This window comes from Echiichthys vipera, assembly GCF_963691815.1.
Source record: "Echiichthys vipera genome assembly, chromosome: 1".
In the NCBI taxonomy this organism is placed as follows: domain Eukaryota; kingdom Metazoa; phylum Chordata; class Actinopteri; order Perciformes; family Trachinidae; genus Echiichthys; species Echiichthys vipera.
Genome location: NC_139826.1, coordinates 33117798 through 33138759, shown reverse-complemented (window position 1 = coordinate 33138759; position 20962 = coordinate 33117798). Strand labels below are relative to the sequence as shown.

At 39.1% G+C, this 20962-nt stretch overlaps 2 protein-coding genes across 7 annotated transcripts in view; one reads left to right on the top strand and one right to left on the bottom strand.

The window, feature by feature from the left end:
• myo9aa (myosin IXAa) overlaps positions 1–15307 on the bottom strand; it is a 133338-nt gene extending 118031 nt beyond the window's left edge. For all 6 annotated transcript variants that reach the window (XM_083913644.1, XM_083913647.1, XM_083913645.1 and 3 more), the window contains exon 1: positions 15080–15307. The gene's annotated coding sequence lies outside the window, so the exon portion shown is untranslated. The remainder of the gene's footprint in view (positions 1–15079) is intronic.
• Positions 15308–17875: 2568 nt separating this feature from the next.
• senp8 (SUMO peptidase family member, NEDD8 specific) lies at positions 17876–20643 on the top strand. The gene is made up of 2 exons (XM_083917263.1): positions 17876–17977; positions 19416–20643. The coding sequence occupies exon 2, from the start codon at positions 19439–19441 to the stop codon at positions 20102–20104; it is 666 nt and encodes a 221-aa protein (XP_083773389.1). The 5' UTR covers positions 17876–17977; positions 19416–19438; the 3' UTR covers positions 20105–20643.
• The last annotated feature ends 319 nt before the right edge of the window (positions 20644–20962 follow it).

Sequence of the window (20962 nt, the reverse complement as noted above, 5' to 3'; positions counted from 1 at the left end):
TTTCAACATCACAGGCTTTGATGGAAAAATAAAATTGTAGCAAACGTTGTTTCAGTCAAAGTTTAAATGTAACTTCAGATTCAGAAAAACAACGATCAAAAGCTCCTAAATGACTGGGGGATTTAAATTTTAATGGCTCCTCATTAAAAGGGGAAACATTAAAGTGTACTTCTCTTATGATTCAGTGTGGTTTATCCATTAGGGTTAATGATGGTGATGTAACTGGGGGGCTTTCTATGAAAAAGAGCACACTAGTAACTGTGGGAGTAAACAGCTCCACTCCTCTGTTGTCGCCATGGAGAATTCCACTTCCTGTGTCCACTCCCGGGACAATGACAGCAGCTCTGGGTGAAACAGGAAGTGTAGCTCGGGGGGCTTCAACAGAACAACACCATCGTGGCGTTGTTACTACATTAATATCTCACCATCTCTAAAAAGATGCTTCTATCATATTGATGTTTTAAAGTCTCCTTTTAAATAAGTAAGCCGTTTTGTTCTTGACTTATTGTAGTGGCATGATTTATAAACTTTTAAAAAACGATGACAAAGGAGTTTTGGAGAAAGTGACTTCACATGCCGCCAACTTTGTCTGCCTCCAAACAATGGAGTCGAACTTCAGCCACAATTGAAACACAGCTGACTACGGCGCCACACACAAAAGTGTATGCATTTCATTGCAGCACGCTCGCTTCTGAACGTAAACATTAAGGAAAACCCAAACAACACAAACAACACGGGCTGTGGTTAAAGAGACGAAGCCAGTTTGCCATGTAGGGCAGAAAAAAAAGTGTTAAAAGGAGAGAGTTTTCAGCAATGCAACACAACCAGACATGTGACATTTTAGGCAATCGCAGACGGTCACACCGGCGACTGGTGTCACAAGAATGCAAACTGTGATAAAACGTGATGAACACCTTGTTTTTATCACTAATATTCTTTGTCAGAAAGTATAAATTTGATACCTGCACCAACATCCAATCCCAACAGTAAAGCTAGATTCATGTTGGACGACTTTTTGGGATGTTTTTCCTGTTTCTATGTTTCCAGAAGTAGCACATGAGACGACCGTGTCAGCTGATCCTGAAACACCTGCTTCTAAACCTGTTGCCCGTCTCCAACGCTGAGTCTCTACTTCTGGACTCTTTCCAACAGTTCTGTCTTTCGCAACTCTGCCGTTTCCCCTCAGACCTGCCTTCACTCTGGCTTATGCATATGTAAACTAACTTCTCTTGATGTGATGTATGATGGAGTGCAGAATTATGTAAATTGACTTATGATGCCGTTTATGTAAACAGTGCAGATATGTGTGACTGTAATCCTTCTTTTTCTTCCTTCCTGTTTTTTATTTTGTAGTATTTCTTATTTGGAAATTTTTAAAATATGTACAATATGTGTAATGCACAGCTGACTTTAAAGTTTATGTTCCTTTAAAAGCCCTCAGGGTTTGTTTTCATCCCATCTGTGCAATTTCTTATGTTGTTGTGGATTTCTTCTTACTTCTTTTTATATGCACAAATAAAGACTACGGTGATTTTACACTGCACCAGTGATAAAGGGTAGGTTCCCCTGAATCAAATGCTGTATAGCACTTGATACTGGCCATATTTCTTTGTCTATGTAGGCTCTGGAGGTAAAAGCATCTGCATACAGATTTGTATCTTGATGAGATGAGAGTGAAGCAGAACGAAGGCCAGTGTAAGTCAAAGCCATAAAAGTAAAAAAATAGAAGTGATCTAATGCTTTAATAGTTGAGTGTTATCAGGAGCCAGTGGTGCGGAGGACTCTTCAAGGAAACGGCTTGTGATTGTAATGAAAGGCCTCAATACGTATAAACCTACGACATTATTATATGTAATAATTACAGGAATCTAAGTGTTTTCAGATTCAGTCTCACAACACTTTCTCATTTTCCTCCACAAATTTATTTGTATTAAATGTATTTCATGGGGCAGTTTTCTCAACATGCCTATTTCTGTTTCAGTGAAGACTTCCCCGAGTTCTCCTTCACTCAATACTCATTTATACTAATGTAAATTCATGAATTATGGTCCAACTAAGCTTCTGCAGGTGGAGAAATGTGTATACTAATAACTGTATGACCGTTGAGCTTTAGTGTAAACTATTAAGTCTGAAACAAGACCCTTGCTCTTAGACTGACCTCACATTTACATTTTATTGTTTTAGGGAGTGGAAAAATGTGTTTTTCCTTTCAGACTCTGGAAATATCAATATGACGCTGCATAGTCTACATTTGGCCGCTGGAATAGGAAAAGTACACCACCCCGCAATAATAATAAAAGCCAGCAAATGGAAGGCACATCACCAACAGATGTTGTTTTAAAAAAGGTATAAGTGTTAGGGTTTAATGGTCCGCTGGGAAACCCTTTCCGTAAGTGTAGATGTTGACTTCTATTTTCTTTAAACACAATTTAAAAAAAAGTTTATTAAATCAATATGGGTGGTTTTTACTAGCATGTTTTTAGTGTTGGGAGCAGAAACATTCAAACAGTAGAGAGGCCTGTGAACCCAAGTAAATGTGAACTGTGGTGCCATAAAGCAAGGTTGCATGTGCAGCCTGTGACATGAATATGAAAGGAAAGAAGACTCTTATACGGTAAAAATAGATATTGATTGATTTTAGCTCATTGTAGGTATCAGAACAGTAAGTTAATTGTAAATGTCATGGTGTTTTTATCCGCCTCAAACATCCTGTAACAGTCAGGGACACAAAAATGATCCAGGACCTCTTTTGTCACTAACAAAATCTGTAAATATCTCTCATATATTATCTAACATCTGTTCTGTCATTCTTTTATTTCCCATTGAAGTCACATGTAAATCACCTTTTCGCCTGATGCATTATGAATCAGATTTTTTATTTTATTTTTTAAAAGACAGTGACATCACTCAGGTCACGCAGTGATGCCTGAAGCATGAGTTTTAGTGCAGGTGAGTCAACATCACTGTGACTCTGCTCGGATCCAGTAACAAGCAGGAAACTGGAGAAATGTAAAAAAAGAAAATCCAATTTGTTGAATTTCTTTACACCAGTGGGTTAGTCAGTATTTTTGGTACATTACTGTAAGCCCCACAGCTGGTGGACATTTGGTAATATGAGCATTAGTCAATTAGCGTTAACCAGCCTGCATGGTCAGGTCAGAAGCAACAATATTTTGGTGATCTGCACAGTGTTGCTTATTTCTTGTTTCGTTTGGCAGCATCTCTGTGTTATCTGGTCAGGCTCTAAAAAGTAGGTAACACTTAACAAAACTGAGGTATGAGATATGAGGTGAAAGAAGAAGAGGGAGGAGGAGAAGAGGAAGACAGTGAGGGACTAGGAGGTATCATTGACCAGGATTATGCACACTCCATTTCCCCCTCAGAAAGGGAGTCTATCGGGCGAAACGGACCCATTCAGCCGCCTCTGGCCTGGGGGAAGGCCGCGCTGAGGAGCAGCCAGGGCTCCGGCACGTTTCCTCCAGACACATTCAACATGTAAAAGAGGACATACCAACAGAAGGCTGCATGTATATTAAGTAAGGCATGTAGATGCACAGTCAGGGTCAAACATGAGCACCATCCACCAGCCAAACGCTGGCAAAATATGCAAGTAGCAGGAAGATTTGCTTCATACACCAGCCAAAAACAGAATGCTAACCGATCATTGAGTGGCTGATAAATGTGAACATTCACTAGCCATTTGGCCCGTGGACAAAAAAAGTGAATTTTGCAATGTGTGCACAGTGTACATATACACAACAGGATGTTTAACAGGGATTGGGAGCTTGTCTGCAAACACTCAGACTAAGAGAGGCTGCTCGTGCCAAAAGGACTCATCTCTTCTTTCATAGCTCAGTGGAGATGAGCAGTAATGACTGTAGCTGCTCACACAGCACAGTGCCAACATGCCTCCAACTTCACAGTGATGAACACACGTCCTCTAATGTGCACCGAGAGATCAACACTGTGTCTTATTTTGAATACCTGTGACCAGGTCGAGCATTCATACACACTGACAAAAGACATAAAAAGAGTTCCTTTTCAACCCCAGGGCGCGTACGTGGATTCGTCATCTTCATGGTTAATTAGTTGCAGTGAATTTGATCAAATTAGCTGCCAAAGGTTTCTTTTCTGAAGCGTTGCGTAATGATACAGAGGGAAGAATTCTTCCTTCAGGCCATCTGACACCTACTGTACATCAAGAGCTATTTCAAAGACTTCACTATGAATCATGGAATACGTGAGTGGGCACCAGAGATCAAAGGAAAATGTTAGATCAGATCTTATCAATGCAAAAGTACAGTTCATGGACACGTATTGTATATGTCGTCTACTCACAGCAAGTTAAAACAAGAATTATGTTCATTTCATTTCAAAAGGCCTCTTCTTTATGGCCGTCGTCGTTTAAAGAAATTCTTATTCAACTAACATTCGTACGATTTTGTCGACTTATCATTTGGTTGAATCGACAGATCTGTAAAACCGAGTTTCTCCACAAAGAATCATGAAAAAGCACCACTTTAAGAGAGATGTGCAATATGTTTCTTGGAAATAAGTCAAATAAGTAACTCAGCATGAAAAAAGCATTTTCAAAAAGGACTTAGTCAACAAAGACCAAAACTTAATTTAAAAATAACTTAAAACTTAAAAACATGAATACAGCACAAATGCCTCCCGACGTTAACCAAAGCAAAAAATAATTTGTGCATTAGCCCAGTGGTTTTTCTTGAGTCAATGCTACACCCTCGAAAATCTGAAGTGTTTCCATAATCCTGCAGACAGACGGACAAACAAACCAACAAACCGAACAGAAAACATAACTTCCTTTGTGAAAGTAATTTACTTTATAAATTCTCCTCATTCTGTGTGCACTTTTGTTTCCATGTCAGTTGTTTCCATGCAATGGGACCTTGAAATGATTCACTTTTATACATGCTATTTACTTCAACTGGTTGGCTTTTCTGTTATAATGGGACTCTGAACACACATGATCAGATATTTAATTATTTAATCCTAATAATATAGGCGATAGTTTCTTTGCTAAAACAGTCAATGGAAGAAGAAAAAGTAGCGTAAAATGAAGACAAAGTAATAAAAATGAATAAAAAGTAGTGCAAAATGAAGAAAAAGTAGTGTAATATGGACAAAAAGTAATTTAAAGAAGAAAAAGTAATGAAATAAATAGGAAAAAGAAGTGAAAAAAGAAGAAAACATTGTAAAAAAGATGAAAACATTGTGAAAAAGAAGAAAACATTGTGAAAAAGAAGAAAAAAAGTGAAAAAAGACTAAGAATTGCGATGAAAAGAAGAAAAGAGTAACTCCATTGATTAGAGAATAACAGTAAGCGAGCTAATCTCACATCCAAACGGTTTGAGCAACAGAAACAGTGAGCGCCTCCACCGGCTGATAGTAATGACATGTCATCATGTCTAACTCGGGGTTTGAATGTGGAGCATCATTTTAAGCACATCTGTTTAGCGTATTAGGAAAAAAACATGACCTGTAATTACAGGGCAGTGTTACAGTGGCTCTCACTGAGGATGGGGGACAACGGCTGTCTTTCTGCCTTCAGCACACCGCAGGCTTTTTGAAATCCGAGCCCGGCGGTGCAGTCGGAGCCGCAGTCGACTGAGAGAGAGAGAGAGAGAGGGCTGCAGCGTGATGATAACGCAAGTTTGGTTTTCAGGCTTCAGGGAGATGATGGATGTTGGCGACGATCTCTGGAGAGGCTTCATATAACGCTATGACCTCATGGTTAACTGCGCACCCAAAGCTTGTGGAGAGATGATGCGGAGCTGCATTTGGTAAACTGTGGTCCAAAGATAAATAAAGTAGACTTTCATGGTTATAGGAAACTTCCATCCTCAGATACACTTTGCATCATTAATGTGGGATCATGATACAAGGGAACCACTGGATTTTAAACATCTGTCAGCCATTTCTGACCTGAGACTTCCTTCATTTCCCAGAATGCCCTCTGACAATCCCGGACGACATGCATGGTCTTCTTTTACGCGGTCAGGTTTCATGTGTTCATGCAGACAGCAACGACAATAACGTCAGAAAGCAAGAACCAAGAGAATACGCTAAACGTTTGCCTTGATCTCTGGTCTACTGCCGACACAAACACATTCATATCTCTTCATATTCTGATGTGGAGCGCTTCCTCTGATCACCAGCCATTGGTTTAAAAATGCTGAGTCAAGAAAGATGCTGTAAGTCTTTGATCCCTTTGAGAGAAGCTTCAGGTTAAATTTGTCTGCTGTCCATCTCTACTGTAGCTGCGCTGGACGTATCTCAACGTGACATTTGACTCATTATCTGTATCCTCAAAGCAATTTCACATTCACAGGCTGACTCATTATCTGAACCTCACATCTTATGAACTGAACTAGTATCAAGGACAACATACAGAGTCCACTCTCTCAGAGCAGTCCAACCCTCCACCTGAGCCCTCATTGAGCTCAAACTGGCTCCCACTCTCCATCCCCGGAAACTTGCACTTTGAGGAAAAACTCATTCCAGTTGGCATTTGAGTCTCGTCACATAGCTCACCTGCTCTGCACTGCAGCTCAGCCAGCGTGACACGTAGAGCAAAAACATTTGCTTAGCCGAGACAGCTTCACTGTTAAGTGGGACCTTTTCAGGCTGAGTGGAGGACTCGGACTTTGTGCACACAATGGGGACCCTCTAATCGTCTCCAGGGTGTCTGACCATAATCGTTCAACCGAACTACTAAGTCACTGCGGTGAATGCCCGCTCCAAAATGCATCAGTGGGTAATCAGGGTGAATGCAGGTGGGTGCCAAAGTAAAAAAGGACAGGGCCGTTAAACTGAACATGGAGGAGAGTGCATGTATCATCCTGTGGTGATAAATGTTATGACCTAACGTTTAAATCAAACAATGACTCTTTTAGGACTATTCCCACACCGGCTTAAACACCAAATTTGGCTTAAACACCAAATTCACAGACTTTTCAAGGACTTTTCAGGCCCAAATGAGTCCAATTCAAGGGCCCGACATAAGAATCAAGGTCAACTATGGCGTGTACCCACTACACGACTTCAGCCCTGATTTTCCAATCGTCAACAGATGTCAGAGCTCCCCGACAAAAGGCCCAGATCAGAGGCTCGACACTGAGCCGTGGGAAAAAAAGTTGAACCGTACACTTCTAGATACTTTTACTTTGGGAGCATTTTTTAAATTTCCATCATGTATATATAGTCAGAAATGTCCTGAAGTCAAGTATATCAGTCATTGTCAGACATTCAGCGATGTGTGTTTACGGCACCTCAAGTATTCAGGAATGTAGTTATTTCAAGGTACGAACATGAGACGTTTACTCTGCAATAGCTCTACACTGACACGGTAAAAACGCTCGATTTTATAGTCAGAGATGTCCTCGACTCAAATATATCGTCATAGTGATTGTCAGGAATTTTTTTTTATTTCTATTTAACTGTATATATAGTATAGAGTCGACAGGACAGGCATCCCAGCTATTAGTGAGCGTGTCTCTGGCTGCATCCACCTTATCACAGCCTGTTTGTTGTCAGTTAGCCACAACTATCTCGGTGCTTCCTCCCCTCTTGCTTCACTCTGACAGAACACACACTACTGTAAACTGACTGAATTCCTCACAGATAAGAGCAGCAGCGTACTACGGAGACTAAACTCTCTCTCTTCCTGGATGACATGACATCTGGTCTGCACAGTTTACATGACACACATGTTCTGTCCTTTGAGAACTTTGGTTTGAATTGTTTTTAACTGCGATTAAAAACAAATTTAAAGCAATTTCAAGATTCCCTCCTAAAGTTGGTGAGGGATCCTTTTGCAGGCACATCACTTCCTTAACTTCAATGAACGTCCAAATAAAGTCATTCGAGGCTACGACAGATTTATCTCCTTGACTTTAAAACGAAAATTGAATTGAAATTCTCTTGAAATTCACTAAATTACCATAAAAAATGTATTAAAATACAAACTATATTCGACAACCAGTTCCTCCGACCCTGAAGGTGCATTTCAAACTGATCAATGCAATAAATTCTTGTATATTAAATTGAATTTGGATAATAAAGACAGACATCTCATAGGCCTTGTACCGTAGAAAGCAGGTGCTGGATAAAAGACAACAATGAAAAGTTAGGACTGCCCCCTCTTAGTCAATCAGTCGACTAATCAGCCGTTTTGATCTTAGCCGACTAAGATTTCTTTAGTTGATTCGTCATTTTTTATTTCTTTTTTTGTGCTGGATGACTTATTTCCAATAAACTTTTGGAAAAGATCTCTGGTAAGATTTGAAGTGGTGCTTTTTCATGGTTCTTTGTGGAGAAACTGGACAAAATCATATGCGTGTTAGTCAACTAAGAATCTCTCTAATCAAGGACAGCCCTAGAAAACGTACACAAAAAGGTCGTCACATTAGCTCCATGAAGTGCAATCTATTGTTCAGCTACTGAAGGAGAAGAGCATTAGCTCCAAACGTCAGTGTGAGGACCTTTGTTCATGTTTCGATAATGATGGCGAACCACTTCACTAGAACATATACCAAAACATTTATGGATGACTTACGTACATGACTGCAAAAGTGTTTGTTAGTAATGACATCATTGTTGGCTAGACTCAAGACAGATGTCCGTCCTCCACAGAGCTGGGTCTGTCTGACGTTCCTGCCTGTTATAGGGAAGGTTTGTAAAGCGTCCTGAGATAACTTTTGTTATGATTTGGCACTATAAATAAAATTGAATTGAACTCGATGATAATGGTGCTGAACTTTTGATTATTGCTAAGTTTTTCCATTCATAAAACAAGAGTCCACAAGACGTTTTTCAAAAAGACAACGATTAATCCTTTTTGCACTTTATGGAAAGCCAAAAATGCAGAAGCACCTTCGATATTGGCAAAGGACCTAGAACTTTTTGAAGACCTCCAATATCTCTGTTGTTTATCTTTGATTTCATTGGTGTCTGCTATATGCAAAGTATTTCAATACTGGGTTTCAAGAAAACAAAACTCTTTCTGTCCTCTTGACTAGCCTGTATCCCAAAGTAATACATGACTTCCATAAGGTTTTAATACAGAGCACTGGAAGGGGGTTAAGAACCTGCTGGTTAAATATCCTGATAAATACTTCAATATGTCCTGATGCTATGACATTGACTGTAAGGTCAATGCTGTCATATAATCACACTGATCGTTAAAATGGTTTCATGGCAGCTCTGCAAATGGACAGCAGCATTGTGTACCATTACACAACAGCACATGCCTGAGGATTAACCGTAGGCCCTGTCCTGTCTGTACCATAAGGCTGCGGGGGGCCAGGAGCTATTGTCACAACACACACACACACACACACAAAATCTGCAAATCACAACTTTAGTTTCCAGCCAGTGGTTGCTGCCAAACCCCTGCAGCCACTGGCATATAAGGTAGCTTTGGTTATTTAACCTGATAATACCGCTGTACCTCAGGACTTTGAGGAGTACTACTCTGTGGCATTGCTACGTTACGTTAAACATCTGAGACATTCCTCCTCCACAGATTACCATTTCTCTATGGCTATTCAAGCCACTACCTGAGCATCTATATCCACATCTAACTTGGAATCTCATTATAATTCAAAAACTATAGGTCTTAAATCTCAGCAAACTGCTTTCTTTGCATGACATTCAACCTTGCTGGGATTTTCTAAGCTTCGACTTAATAACCACAGGGCTCTCTCCACACGAAAAAAGACTTTGAACGCTTTCTTCTCCGTCCAAAACAAAACCTCGGGAGGATGGAATTTAATTTAAGGGAACACAAACTGAGCTACCAAACAGATCACTATTGTTTGTTGACTCTGATACCAGTTTTAAGGGATTAATCTGAAGGGAAAAAAAGAAGTTGAGCTCACTTCACATAAACAAAATTGCAAAGAACAACACAATGCACTTTCTTCTTCCCATCTCACTCCAGCTACTGTTTGCACCAGTGAGTTAATGAGGGGAAATGCAAAACGAGGGGAAGCTGAGCCTTTGAGGCCAAAGCCTCCCTCATATAATGGCCTACTAAAGAAAGGGGAGCTTTGTTCAGTGCAACACAAGCAGGTTCCTCTTTAATGACTTCATGTGCACGCCAATCACTTACGCCACACAATCATGTGGCCACCACAGTGTTCAGGACATCCCGGTCCTGGGAGCGTGCAGCACGTGACTCCTGTCCCCTGTCCCCCAAACAGAAGCTGCGGTTCGGTCCAGCAGGTAAAACCTCAGGGGCTGATGATGGGGGTCATTCCTATTTTCAGATCACGTAAGAGACTCTATGCTCACACGCGGGAGCTGCGGCGGGTGAGCATAGAAGTAGTCGCAGAACAAAGAAGGTAGTTAACTCAATTATAAAGCGAGCAAACAGCATGTTTCAAGAGCCACTACACTTTTCATACACTGTATTTATGTTTTTAAGAACAAAGAAATGAATTTAGGGATACAGGCTCTGGTAACTGCTGTAGCCTTCTTCTCAGAGCTGCAATTTTACAGAAACTGCAACTATGAAACACTGGTTATATATAGTACAAAGGCCTATTTAAAGGTCCCACATCGTAAAAAGTGATTATTATAAAGCAGGTTGAGGTGCTATAAATACTGTGAAAGTATCAAAACGCTCGATCCACAAAGATGTGAACACAGGTACGTATGTAGGACCTTTAAGCCCAGTGATAGTCACTCTGTATCAGGGTCACAGTGTGGTGATGAGGTAACACTTACAAGGCAAAATAAAGACTTTGCTTTATCTTTCTGTTCTCTTAGAAATGTATTGAAAGTATCGTAGTTTGTCAGTTAACACAGTAGAAATAGCAGCAGAAAACCTCAACAATGAAATGAACTTCTGCCGTCACTCCGTCAGCGATAGCTCATCTTTACCTCGCTCTAATTTTGATAGATGTGCAATGAGCCCTGGGCTTATTTTCTAAAACCACAGACATATTTCACTGTCAGTAGAATGAGGTTATATATATATATATATATATATATATAAATGAGTTATTTTTACTTCTGATGAATATCTTATGACAGGAGGGATTAAAACTGCAGTGGTGGTTTTGCTCTTTGTGCTATCGTGATGCCTCAGCTGGTCTGCATCTGAAATGTGCTGCAGTATATCTGTGACACACTCAAACACAGAGGAGGCATCTTCTTTTGTGCAGGACATAACTGAAACAATCAACCTATGAAGGGATGAAACTGAAGCTTCGAGATCCAGAAAGGTTGTAAAACATTTCACAAAGGACTTTTGCAAAATGCCAAGTCATATTTGATATACAGTTGTCTGTCTCTGTTTGTCTCTATGTGCCCTGCAACAGACTGCCGTCCTGTCCAGGGTGTACCCCGCCTCACGCCCAATGTCAGCTGGGATCGGCTCCAGCCACACCACAACCCCGATAGGGACAAGTGGTTGAAGATGTATGGATATTCGCATTACAGAAACCATCTTTACTTAAGACAGATTAACAGGAAGTTCAGCCTGTAGCAACCGTTTCAATGAGACGGACGTATTAACTTGCATGAACTCAAGAAGCTGGAATAGACGTAATTAAGGCCGCGCCTCGAGACCAAACATGATGTTCAATGTGCCAAAATGAATTAATTGTTTTTCTGAGAAGAACACCGACTCGATTCCAGATTACATAACGCCTTCATCAAACCCGTCCTAGAAGGTTACAGGCTGTCATACAGTGCGTTTACATGCACATCAGTAACCTGAAAATGGCCTTACCCTGGTTCCCCTTGCATACATGAAATGGGGTTAAATGGGAAAATGACAGAGTAACTCGACTTCCATAACAGTAGGTGGCACTCTGCCAACAGACAGCTGGTCGGAATACAGCTTTACTTTCCGGTTCACCTTTGTGAAATCCCAAGCGAGGGGAAAATGGCCGACTTATGGACAGAATTACGACCAAAACAGGTCTTCTTCCTTGGCAGTGATGTTACTTGCTATGGCGAAGTCCTCCCTCGGTTTAAAAGTAAAGCTCTATAGTTGTTGTTGTTTTTTTCACAATGTTTTCTCAGCGCAGGTGCTTCCTGGTTTATTCTATTTCCGGGTCAAAAGCCACCGCTGAGTGGGGAGTGGGGAGTTCTTACCCCGGCACATGCGCAGACGAGAAACCGTGTCGTTTATGCTGTATAATCCTATAATTTTACCCGGAGTGTGGTGTTTAGATGGTGTTTTAGAAAACGGAGTAAGCCCTTAACCCGATTATAAGCAGGTTTTCAAACTGCATGTGAATCGAGTTCTTGAAAAGGACAGATTGTCTTATTCTGAAGTTAATTAAATGTGATCATTTATCATCTTTCAGTGGAATCGAATGTTGATGGTACTTGATTGATCATAAATCAAGATATCGTGATGCAACCCAGACGCCAAGAATAAAATGTTGTGCGTTTATGAATTTCAACATCGTGAAATTCAGATCGGAGGTTTGGGTTTAAATAAGAACGTCTGTCATGTAATTTAATTTAATTTTGACATGGGACGCGACACGAACGGGACTGACCTAGTCACCCGGGTGAAAGTCTGGTGTTTGTCCCATCCATCCATCCATCCATCCATCCATCCATCCCTACGTCCTCGCCATGCGTGGTTTGAGGGTTGTTATACTACGTCACCTGAATTTCAGAGTGCTTGCCCTGAACATGTGATATTAACGTCTAGAATTTTACAATGGACTCAGTTGAAAGCCTGATATGTTGCAGATGAACATAAAAGGTGCCAAAACATACAATGCCACATTTTTCTGCTGGCCACTGATTATAACAAGCATCGCGGTGTGAAATATTTGGGGAATATAATTCGAAAATTGCGATATCAAAAAATGTCACTTAGTAGTTGTTTGTGTATTCGTATAACAATACATAATTTGGCACTTCTTATTGTAATTTACTCTATTTTATCATATCATTATTTATTTTTATTTCTATTTGTTTATTTAATTATTCTTGTTAATCTTTTTTTATTATTTATTGATTTGTGTATTTATTTTCTTAGGTCTAATGTCAGGAAAAATGTTATGTAGTGTTTAAAAAATGATGAAAAATATTATGTTCATTTCGCATTTAACTTCTTAATAAAATGAGAAAATACTTTCCATTTGTCAAGTATTTAATTCACAATGGATGTTTACAAAAATAGGTTTTACTATGTGGTTATTTAATAGAGTATTGAATTAGAAGACAACAAGCTATAATTTAATATACATATATCTCATTATAGACATTTAAAATTACCTATAATCGGGACAACCGGCCCTACAACCCGTCAGATTAGCTCCTGTAACACGTTCAGCCTTTCAAACCACACCTTCAGTCTCTCAGGTGGTGTCGGTGATATCGCCCGACACCGACACGGCCCGGCGTGATACAAACTGAGGCCAGTCTTTTAGAAATAGCAGACAGAAGGGGGCCTGGGGGGTGTCAGATGTCGACAGGGACCAGTTGCTGGAGTCTCGGCCTCTCATGCTCACAGCAGCTGTGTCTTCTCAGACCTCACATTCCTGCAGGACAGACCCACTTTACCCTCATCACCTGTGCAGATCTGAGGGCGGGACGAGCTCTCGGAGAAACCTCACAGAAAACCTCTTGAATTAAAAGTCGCTTTCTTGAGCTTGAGATATGAAAGGACACAGGGATACTGATCCAAAGCAACAATTCCAGATGTTTTTACACAATGAAATGAATGAGAAATCGGGTAAAGAAAAACACCATGATATGAAGATCACACAGATCTAATAGGGGTATTATATAATCCCCCCACAGACACAGTGATGGAAGATGATCAAGGGAACCCTGGCAGTGTACGGGTTACTCAGCATTAAACACGGCGCCCCCCGTTCGAGTCTAGCTGGAGATCTTTGTTGCATGTTATTCCCCTCATTTATCTGTCATCACTCTACTCACAACCCCTATAATAAAAAAGGGACCAAAAAGATCCACAGCAAGTACAACAAGGTACAGGAACTACACACTCACCACTGAGCGGCACAGACACAATGTGGGCAAAACTAAGCCTCCACATGATCACACAAGTGACAAAATATCTCAAAAAGGTGCGTTAGAGGCATCAGGCACAGCTTCACATCTGGGGTGTTGCGAGTGTGGAGTTGAGTGTCTGCCCCGCTGCACAGACGGAGACGTACAGCCATGATTCAGCAGCTTCTTCACCCCATTAGACCTCCATGTACAATTACAGCCGCTTCGCCTCCGCTGCATTATAAGCTGCACCGTCTGACCTCCACTGAATAATACATGTAAACGTTGACCCCACCCAGCTGCAGACGAACACTCGTGCAGCACAAAACTTCATCCTGTTATCAAAACGCATCAGATTTAGGTGAATTATTCCAGGTTGTTGTGTCTGCTTTTGTAATGTGTCCTGTCGTTTATGGTGTATAATCCTCAATGCATTGATGTCAATGTGTCTATTTAAATGCTTTAACAGCATCAACCTGCCCAGGGACTACATCTGACACATTTACATCACAGTAATGCAAATTAATATGCAATTCTTGACAATTACATCAATAAAAATGTAATTTCACAGGGTGTCACATTTCATAAAGACTAATACTTGGCTGGTGGCTTTAGATCTAGACCTTTAGTTCAAGCACTACTCTGTAGATGACACTGAGCTGCTGCAACTCAAACTTTTCACACCACACACACATACCACACTGCACACACACACCTCCGATTGTGACTGTTCATTCAACAAAAGCACAGACTGAGCACGCACACACACTCACACACCTTACAAGCATGAACAATGTTGCAAAATGTAAAATGTGTGGAGATTAAAAAGAACAAGCTTCTTGATTCATTGGTTGCTTTGCAGACCCACCAAAGTCCCACACACACACACACACACACACACACACACACACACACACACACACACACACACACACACACACACACACACACACACACACACACACACACACACACACACACACACACACACACACACACACACACACACACACACACACACACACACACACACACAGTGTCTCGCTACTAAACATCACAGTCTTACCTCCAGACGTGAAAGTCAATCGTGAAGTGGGACTCAAGTTTTCCGTCTGCTCTCAGGATGGGCTGCAGAGCCACTCACTCACACACACACACAGACAGACAGACGCGCACACACACGCACACACTTGTAGCCAACACAAATGCTTAAGTCTCTATTTAATTCCCTGCATTCCCACTGAATTAATGGGGTTTCTCCTCTTCCCTCTCCGCTCGCTCCTCGAGATCCAACTCCGCGCTGAACACTTTCTTTTTATCCGTGCTTGATCTCTGTGAATTAAAAAAAGGCAGCAGTCCTTCGCAGCTCGCAGACGGTCGCTGAAAAACTCTCCACTTTGCCTTTTGCTAATCAGTGCGGCCGCTCCGGGGACGCGCGGCAGTGCGCGGTCACGCTGCTCTTGGGCGGGGAGAGGATAGAGGGGAGGACCGAGGGGGAGGACGGAGCCAAGCCTCCCGGGACCAGGGGGGAGTCATGAGGCCGGTGTAGAGCTAAAGTAGCGGCTGCACGGTGTATTGCAGCTTCCTTGTATGTGTTTTTTTTATTTTTAAACTTTATTTAGAGCAGTGTTGGGAATCATGGTTCTTTTTAGAGAGCCAGATCATTCGGTGCAGTTCACCAAGAAGAGCCGGCTCTTTAGGTTCCCAAACGGCTCTTTCGGCTCTTTCGGCTCTTCGGCTCCCAAACGGCTCTTTTTAATTTTACCACTTATATTCAATTAAATTTTATTTATTTTTATTTATAGTGCCAAATGACAAAAGTTATCTCAGGACATAGAGTAGGTAAAGAACCATGACTAAATTAATTTAAAAATAAATAAAAAGCAGATTTAGTACATTGACTAAATTAATTTAAAAATAAATAAAAAGCAGATTTAGTACATTGACTAAATTAATTTAAAAATAAATAAAAAGCAGATTTAGTACATTGACTAAATTAATTTCAAAATACATAAAAAGCAGATTAAGTACTTTGCCTGAATTAATTTAAAAATAAATCAAAAGTAGATTTAGTACATTGACTAAATTAATTTAAAAATAAATAAAAAGCAGATTTAGTACATTGACTTAATTAATTTAAAAATAAATAAAAAGCAGATTTATTACATTGACTAAATTAATTTAAAAATAAATAAAAAGCAGATTTATAACATTGACTAAATTAATTTAAGCAGATTTAGTACATGGCCTAAATTATAGCTTTTATAATTCAGCCAAATTCAGCGTTGTTTTGACTTGTGATTTGTTTGTGTACACATATAACACTTAAGTGATTCAATACATCCTTTGAACTGAAGTATTAAAAAGCTAAATTATATTTTCTAATATCAATAAATTGCTGTAGCCAGTTGTTTTCATTTTATTTTCAGACACTCTCCAAACAATTAATGCACTGACTTGCTTGTAAAACCACTCTGCTGTACGAAGAGACAAAACTTACGCAAAGATATAAACACAACTAAAACCGCCAAACAAAACAGCACGGCATTATTTTAGTATTTACAACAACAAAAAAACACAATTACACACGGTACAATTAATAATAAATTTTTCTGAACTCTCAGCTGGCTCGGTTGGAGAAAGACTGGCAAAAACAATTCTCATAGGAAAAATAATAATAACTTTATTTGTATAGCACCTTTTAAAAAGCGGTTAACAAAGTGCTTTGACGTAGCAAAAATCAAAATACACATGCAAATACAATACAAACAAAGCACATAATAATTATAGTAAAATCCAATGAAGTGGATCACACCATAAATTACACGTCATTATATAAAAGGGTACCGAAGACAAAGGGATTTATTATAAGCTTGTTAGTTAATTCATTTAAGGTGTTTGCAAAAAAAAGAAGAATAATGAGATAAAAGGATAAAAAGACGACATCACAGGAAGGCAAGTCTATAAGTTTTAAAGTTTTAAGAAGCGATTTTAAAGAGGCTACTGATTCATCAAATACATTATGAAATATTTCACGTTTTATAGCCTTAAATTAACCTTTTAATGTTTAAATGAAGGATATAACTTTTTTAACTCTTACTTAATGGTTCCTTTGTTTATATTTACAGTTGAGTATACATTTAGATCATGAAAAATTTCTTTACAGCTGGCACAGCTAATGAACGTATGGAGGACTAAACTTGACTTAAGTCTCAATAAATAAATAAATGCAGAAATAAATTAATGAATATATAGATGCATAGATAAATATATAAATAAATAAAATAATAAATGCATAGATAAATGTATAAAATAATAAATAAATATTGCTTTACATTTATTTCTTCATTTTTGTTCATCTACATTTATTTATTTAAGCATTTCTGTGTCCATATATTAACGAGGAAGTATATCCTAATTATTCATATATTTATTACTATTATTATGTTTTCATTTATTTTAGCATTTATTTATTCATTCATTCATTTATTGCTGTTTTTATTTATACATTTATTGAGACTAAAGTCACTTTAGTCCTCCATATCAATGGGGCGCCATCCTTCCATGGACGGAGAGAAACTACCGGAAGTAAACAAGAAATAACACGGATACCAACGGACTCCCCACATCACATGATTTTACATGACAATTAAAACAAATCTGAGCGTGTATTTTGTGTTTATATGAGATTATCACGACATGAGATGTGTTGATCAATACACATGTGTCTGTCTTTCTGATTATATAACTGTAAAATGTAGACATTGATCACTTTTCAGTCCCTGCAGGTAGCGACATAGACCGTTACCCGCTCAATAAATGTATTTTGCGCATGCGCAGAAGGCAGCTTTGCCCTGTCGCAAAAACGTTAAAGGTCTCCTGCCGCGGTTTACGTCAGTCACTGCAATGAGGGATAAGACTGCAGTTTTCGTAGTACTTTTTATTTGAATGTGTCTTTTTACAGGTATGGACATTTAACCAAGAGCATGTGTTTGAATTCGACAGTACGCTGTTCATGTTGTACAGGTTAAAAATGACTGTTTGGTTGAGTTGTTTAGCTTCGTGTGATGGTGAAAGGAGCTGTTAAGCTAAGCTAAGCTAACTAGCGCAATAACGACCGTTTAGTCTGTTACGTCAGTTTGTCAGTTATATAGAGGACTAAACATGACTTCGTTCTCCATAAATAAATAAATACAGTAATAAATAAATAAATACAGTAATACATAAATAAATGCAGAAATAAATAAATAAATGCAGAAATAAAAACAGTAATAAATAAATAAATAAATGCAGAAATAATTACATCAATAAATACAGGTTAAAATAAATACATACAGAAATAAATGTATTAATAAATACAGGAATAAATAATTAAATGCAGAAAAAAATCAGAAATAAATAAATGCATGAATAATTGTATAAATAAATACAGGAACAAATAAATACATACAGAAATAAATGTTTTAATAAATACATGCATAAATGCACACAGAAATAAATAAATAAATGCAGTGATACAGAAATTTAGATAGATAGATAGATAGATAACTTTATTTATCCCCGAGGGGAAATTAGGTCATCGTAGCAGCGGTACAGAGCAATCAGAAGTACTAAAATAAGATAAAATATAAAATACAAAATATGAACAACAATAAAATAGAATAAAATAAATGCAGAGATACAGATATAAATACAAAAATAAATAAATAAATGCATGAATAAATGTATAAATAAATACAGGAATCAAAAAATAAATGCATAAATAAATAAATACATGTATAAATAAATGCAGTAATAAAATAAATGTGAAATAGATGACTGAGTAATGGTCCTAGGGGCTGAAAAGGAGAGTGGTATTGTCCCCCTAAATTATACTAATATGCCCTAACAGCAAATAAAATACCCAAACTCTTGTTTTAACAGACACAATGATGTCAAACTCTGAATATAACGTTATACCAGTAGTGTAACTTCAATAATTCCTGATCCTTGCCAGGAAAGTTCTACGTTTCTATGACAACTGTTGCTAAGGTGACCTTGTAACAACTCTATACAAAGGAAATTATACCTCTTTTTGCCTAATTTTTACGTTTATACAGCTGGTTCAATAATGTCAATCTATGGTGAAGTGAGGTACATTTAATAAAATGTCATCTGTCACATCACAGTAACAGTGTTATTGTCAAATTGCAATTAACATTAATTTCACAGTTTAGTTGATATTATGCTGCTGTAGATTATCATTTATGATTAATCACGATAATTTTTCCAGCAAGTATTGAAACTAAAAATGACATAATAAAATTTTCCAAGGACCCCAAATGACACCTTTTTAAACTGCTTTATGTGTTTAACAGTCCAGTTTGAATCGCATTCGGACGTTAAAATCTGTATTTTTTCAGACTGACACCGACCGTGTTGGAGGATGGACCCTGTAGTACTGAGCTACCAGGACAGCCTGCTGCGGCGCTCTGATGTGTCCTTACTGGAAGGACCTTACTGGCTCAATGACCAGGTTATTGGGTTTGCCTTTGAGTACTTTGCTGCTGAGCGCTTCAGAGTCCTGGGGGAGACTATCACCTTCATCAGCCCGGAGGTCACCCAGTTCATCAAGTGTGCTTCCTGCCCTGATGAGTTAGCTCTATTTCTGGAGCCGCTCGATCTTGCTTCTCGTCACTGGGTCTTCCTAGCTGTTAACGACAACTCCAACCAGACCGCGGGGGGATCCCACTGGAGCCTTTTGGTCTACCATCACAACTCCAACCACTTTGCACACTATGACTCTCAAAATGGCAGCAATTCACTGCACGCGCGGCGCATCGCCAGCAATTTGGAGCCTTTCATGGGCGCGGGGAGAAAAGCGCTGTTTGTGGAGGAGCCCTGCCCTTCGCAGAAGAACAGCTATGACTGCGGCATGTATGTCATCTGTATCGCAGAGGCCTTGTGCGAGAAGGCCAGGGTGGAGGGCTCGCCACGTCTTCCTGTGCAAATCATCACCCCAGCCTACATCACTCAGAAGAGGGCTGAATGGTGCAGACTGATCCAGAGTCTCGCTCAGAATGACCTCTGCTGCTCTCTGTCCTTTCCTTAGCATGTCGATCGCCCGTCACTACATGCAGAACAGCTGTCAGCCTCTACATATCTACTGCTGGAGCATCCGAATGCACTCCGTTAATACAGTATTGAGCGACATGTGAGATATTTATCTATTGCCGTCTCCATCATACTCCATTGTAGAGATAAGTGTTACGAATCTTTAATGATCCATTGAATACTTGGTGTCATGTTTATGCCTTGTATATGCACAGCAACATACGATATGTAAACCTGAACACCAGCATGCCTATAACATAATTTATTTCCATGTACGTATTTACTGAGGATGGAGAATGTCGCGTCGAAGAGGAAGCACAGACTTTTCTTCATTGTATTAGTTTGGGGCAAACGTAGAAATGTTTACACAGATTATTGCTCAGGGTAATTTTCAACGAACTAGAATTGACGATAAGAATGTGAATCTTAACTTTGGCTCCTACTTTACATCGTATTCATTCTGTCTTTGCGTTAGAACAGGCGTTGTGTTCAGTAAAGTTGCTGTATGATGGTGCGCTGCTGCGTGTTGTGATTGTTTATGAGGCAAAATGTCGAGTGGTGTGATGAGTTCTCACTAAAAGCAAGAATGAATCTGTTAATCTAATAAATTTTAATGTCACATTTTTGTCGACAAAACGGGAAAATCTGCTTTGTGGTTTTTATTTAAGGTCAAGACGTTTTTAAGACATTTTAAATATATTTTCCATCAGCAAAGTTAATAAAGTTAATAATGCTATTTTGAATACAGACTTACCTCACGGAAGAAATATGATGAATATTTACATAAGCATAAATGTCATAACTTTTTTTTTAAATGCTGTGCTGCTGTTGTACTTGAATAAATATAATTTACAGG

Coding starts and splice junctions, on each gene's coding strand:
- senp8 (XM_083917263.1), top strand. CDS start 19,439: ATGGACCCTGTAGTACTGAGCTACCAGGACAGCCTGCTGCGGCGCTCT.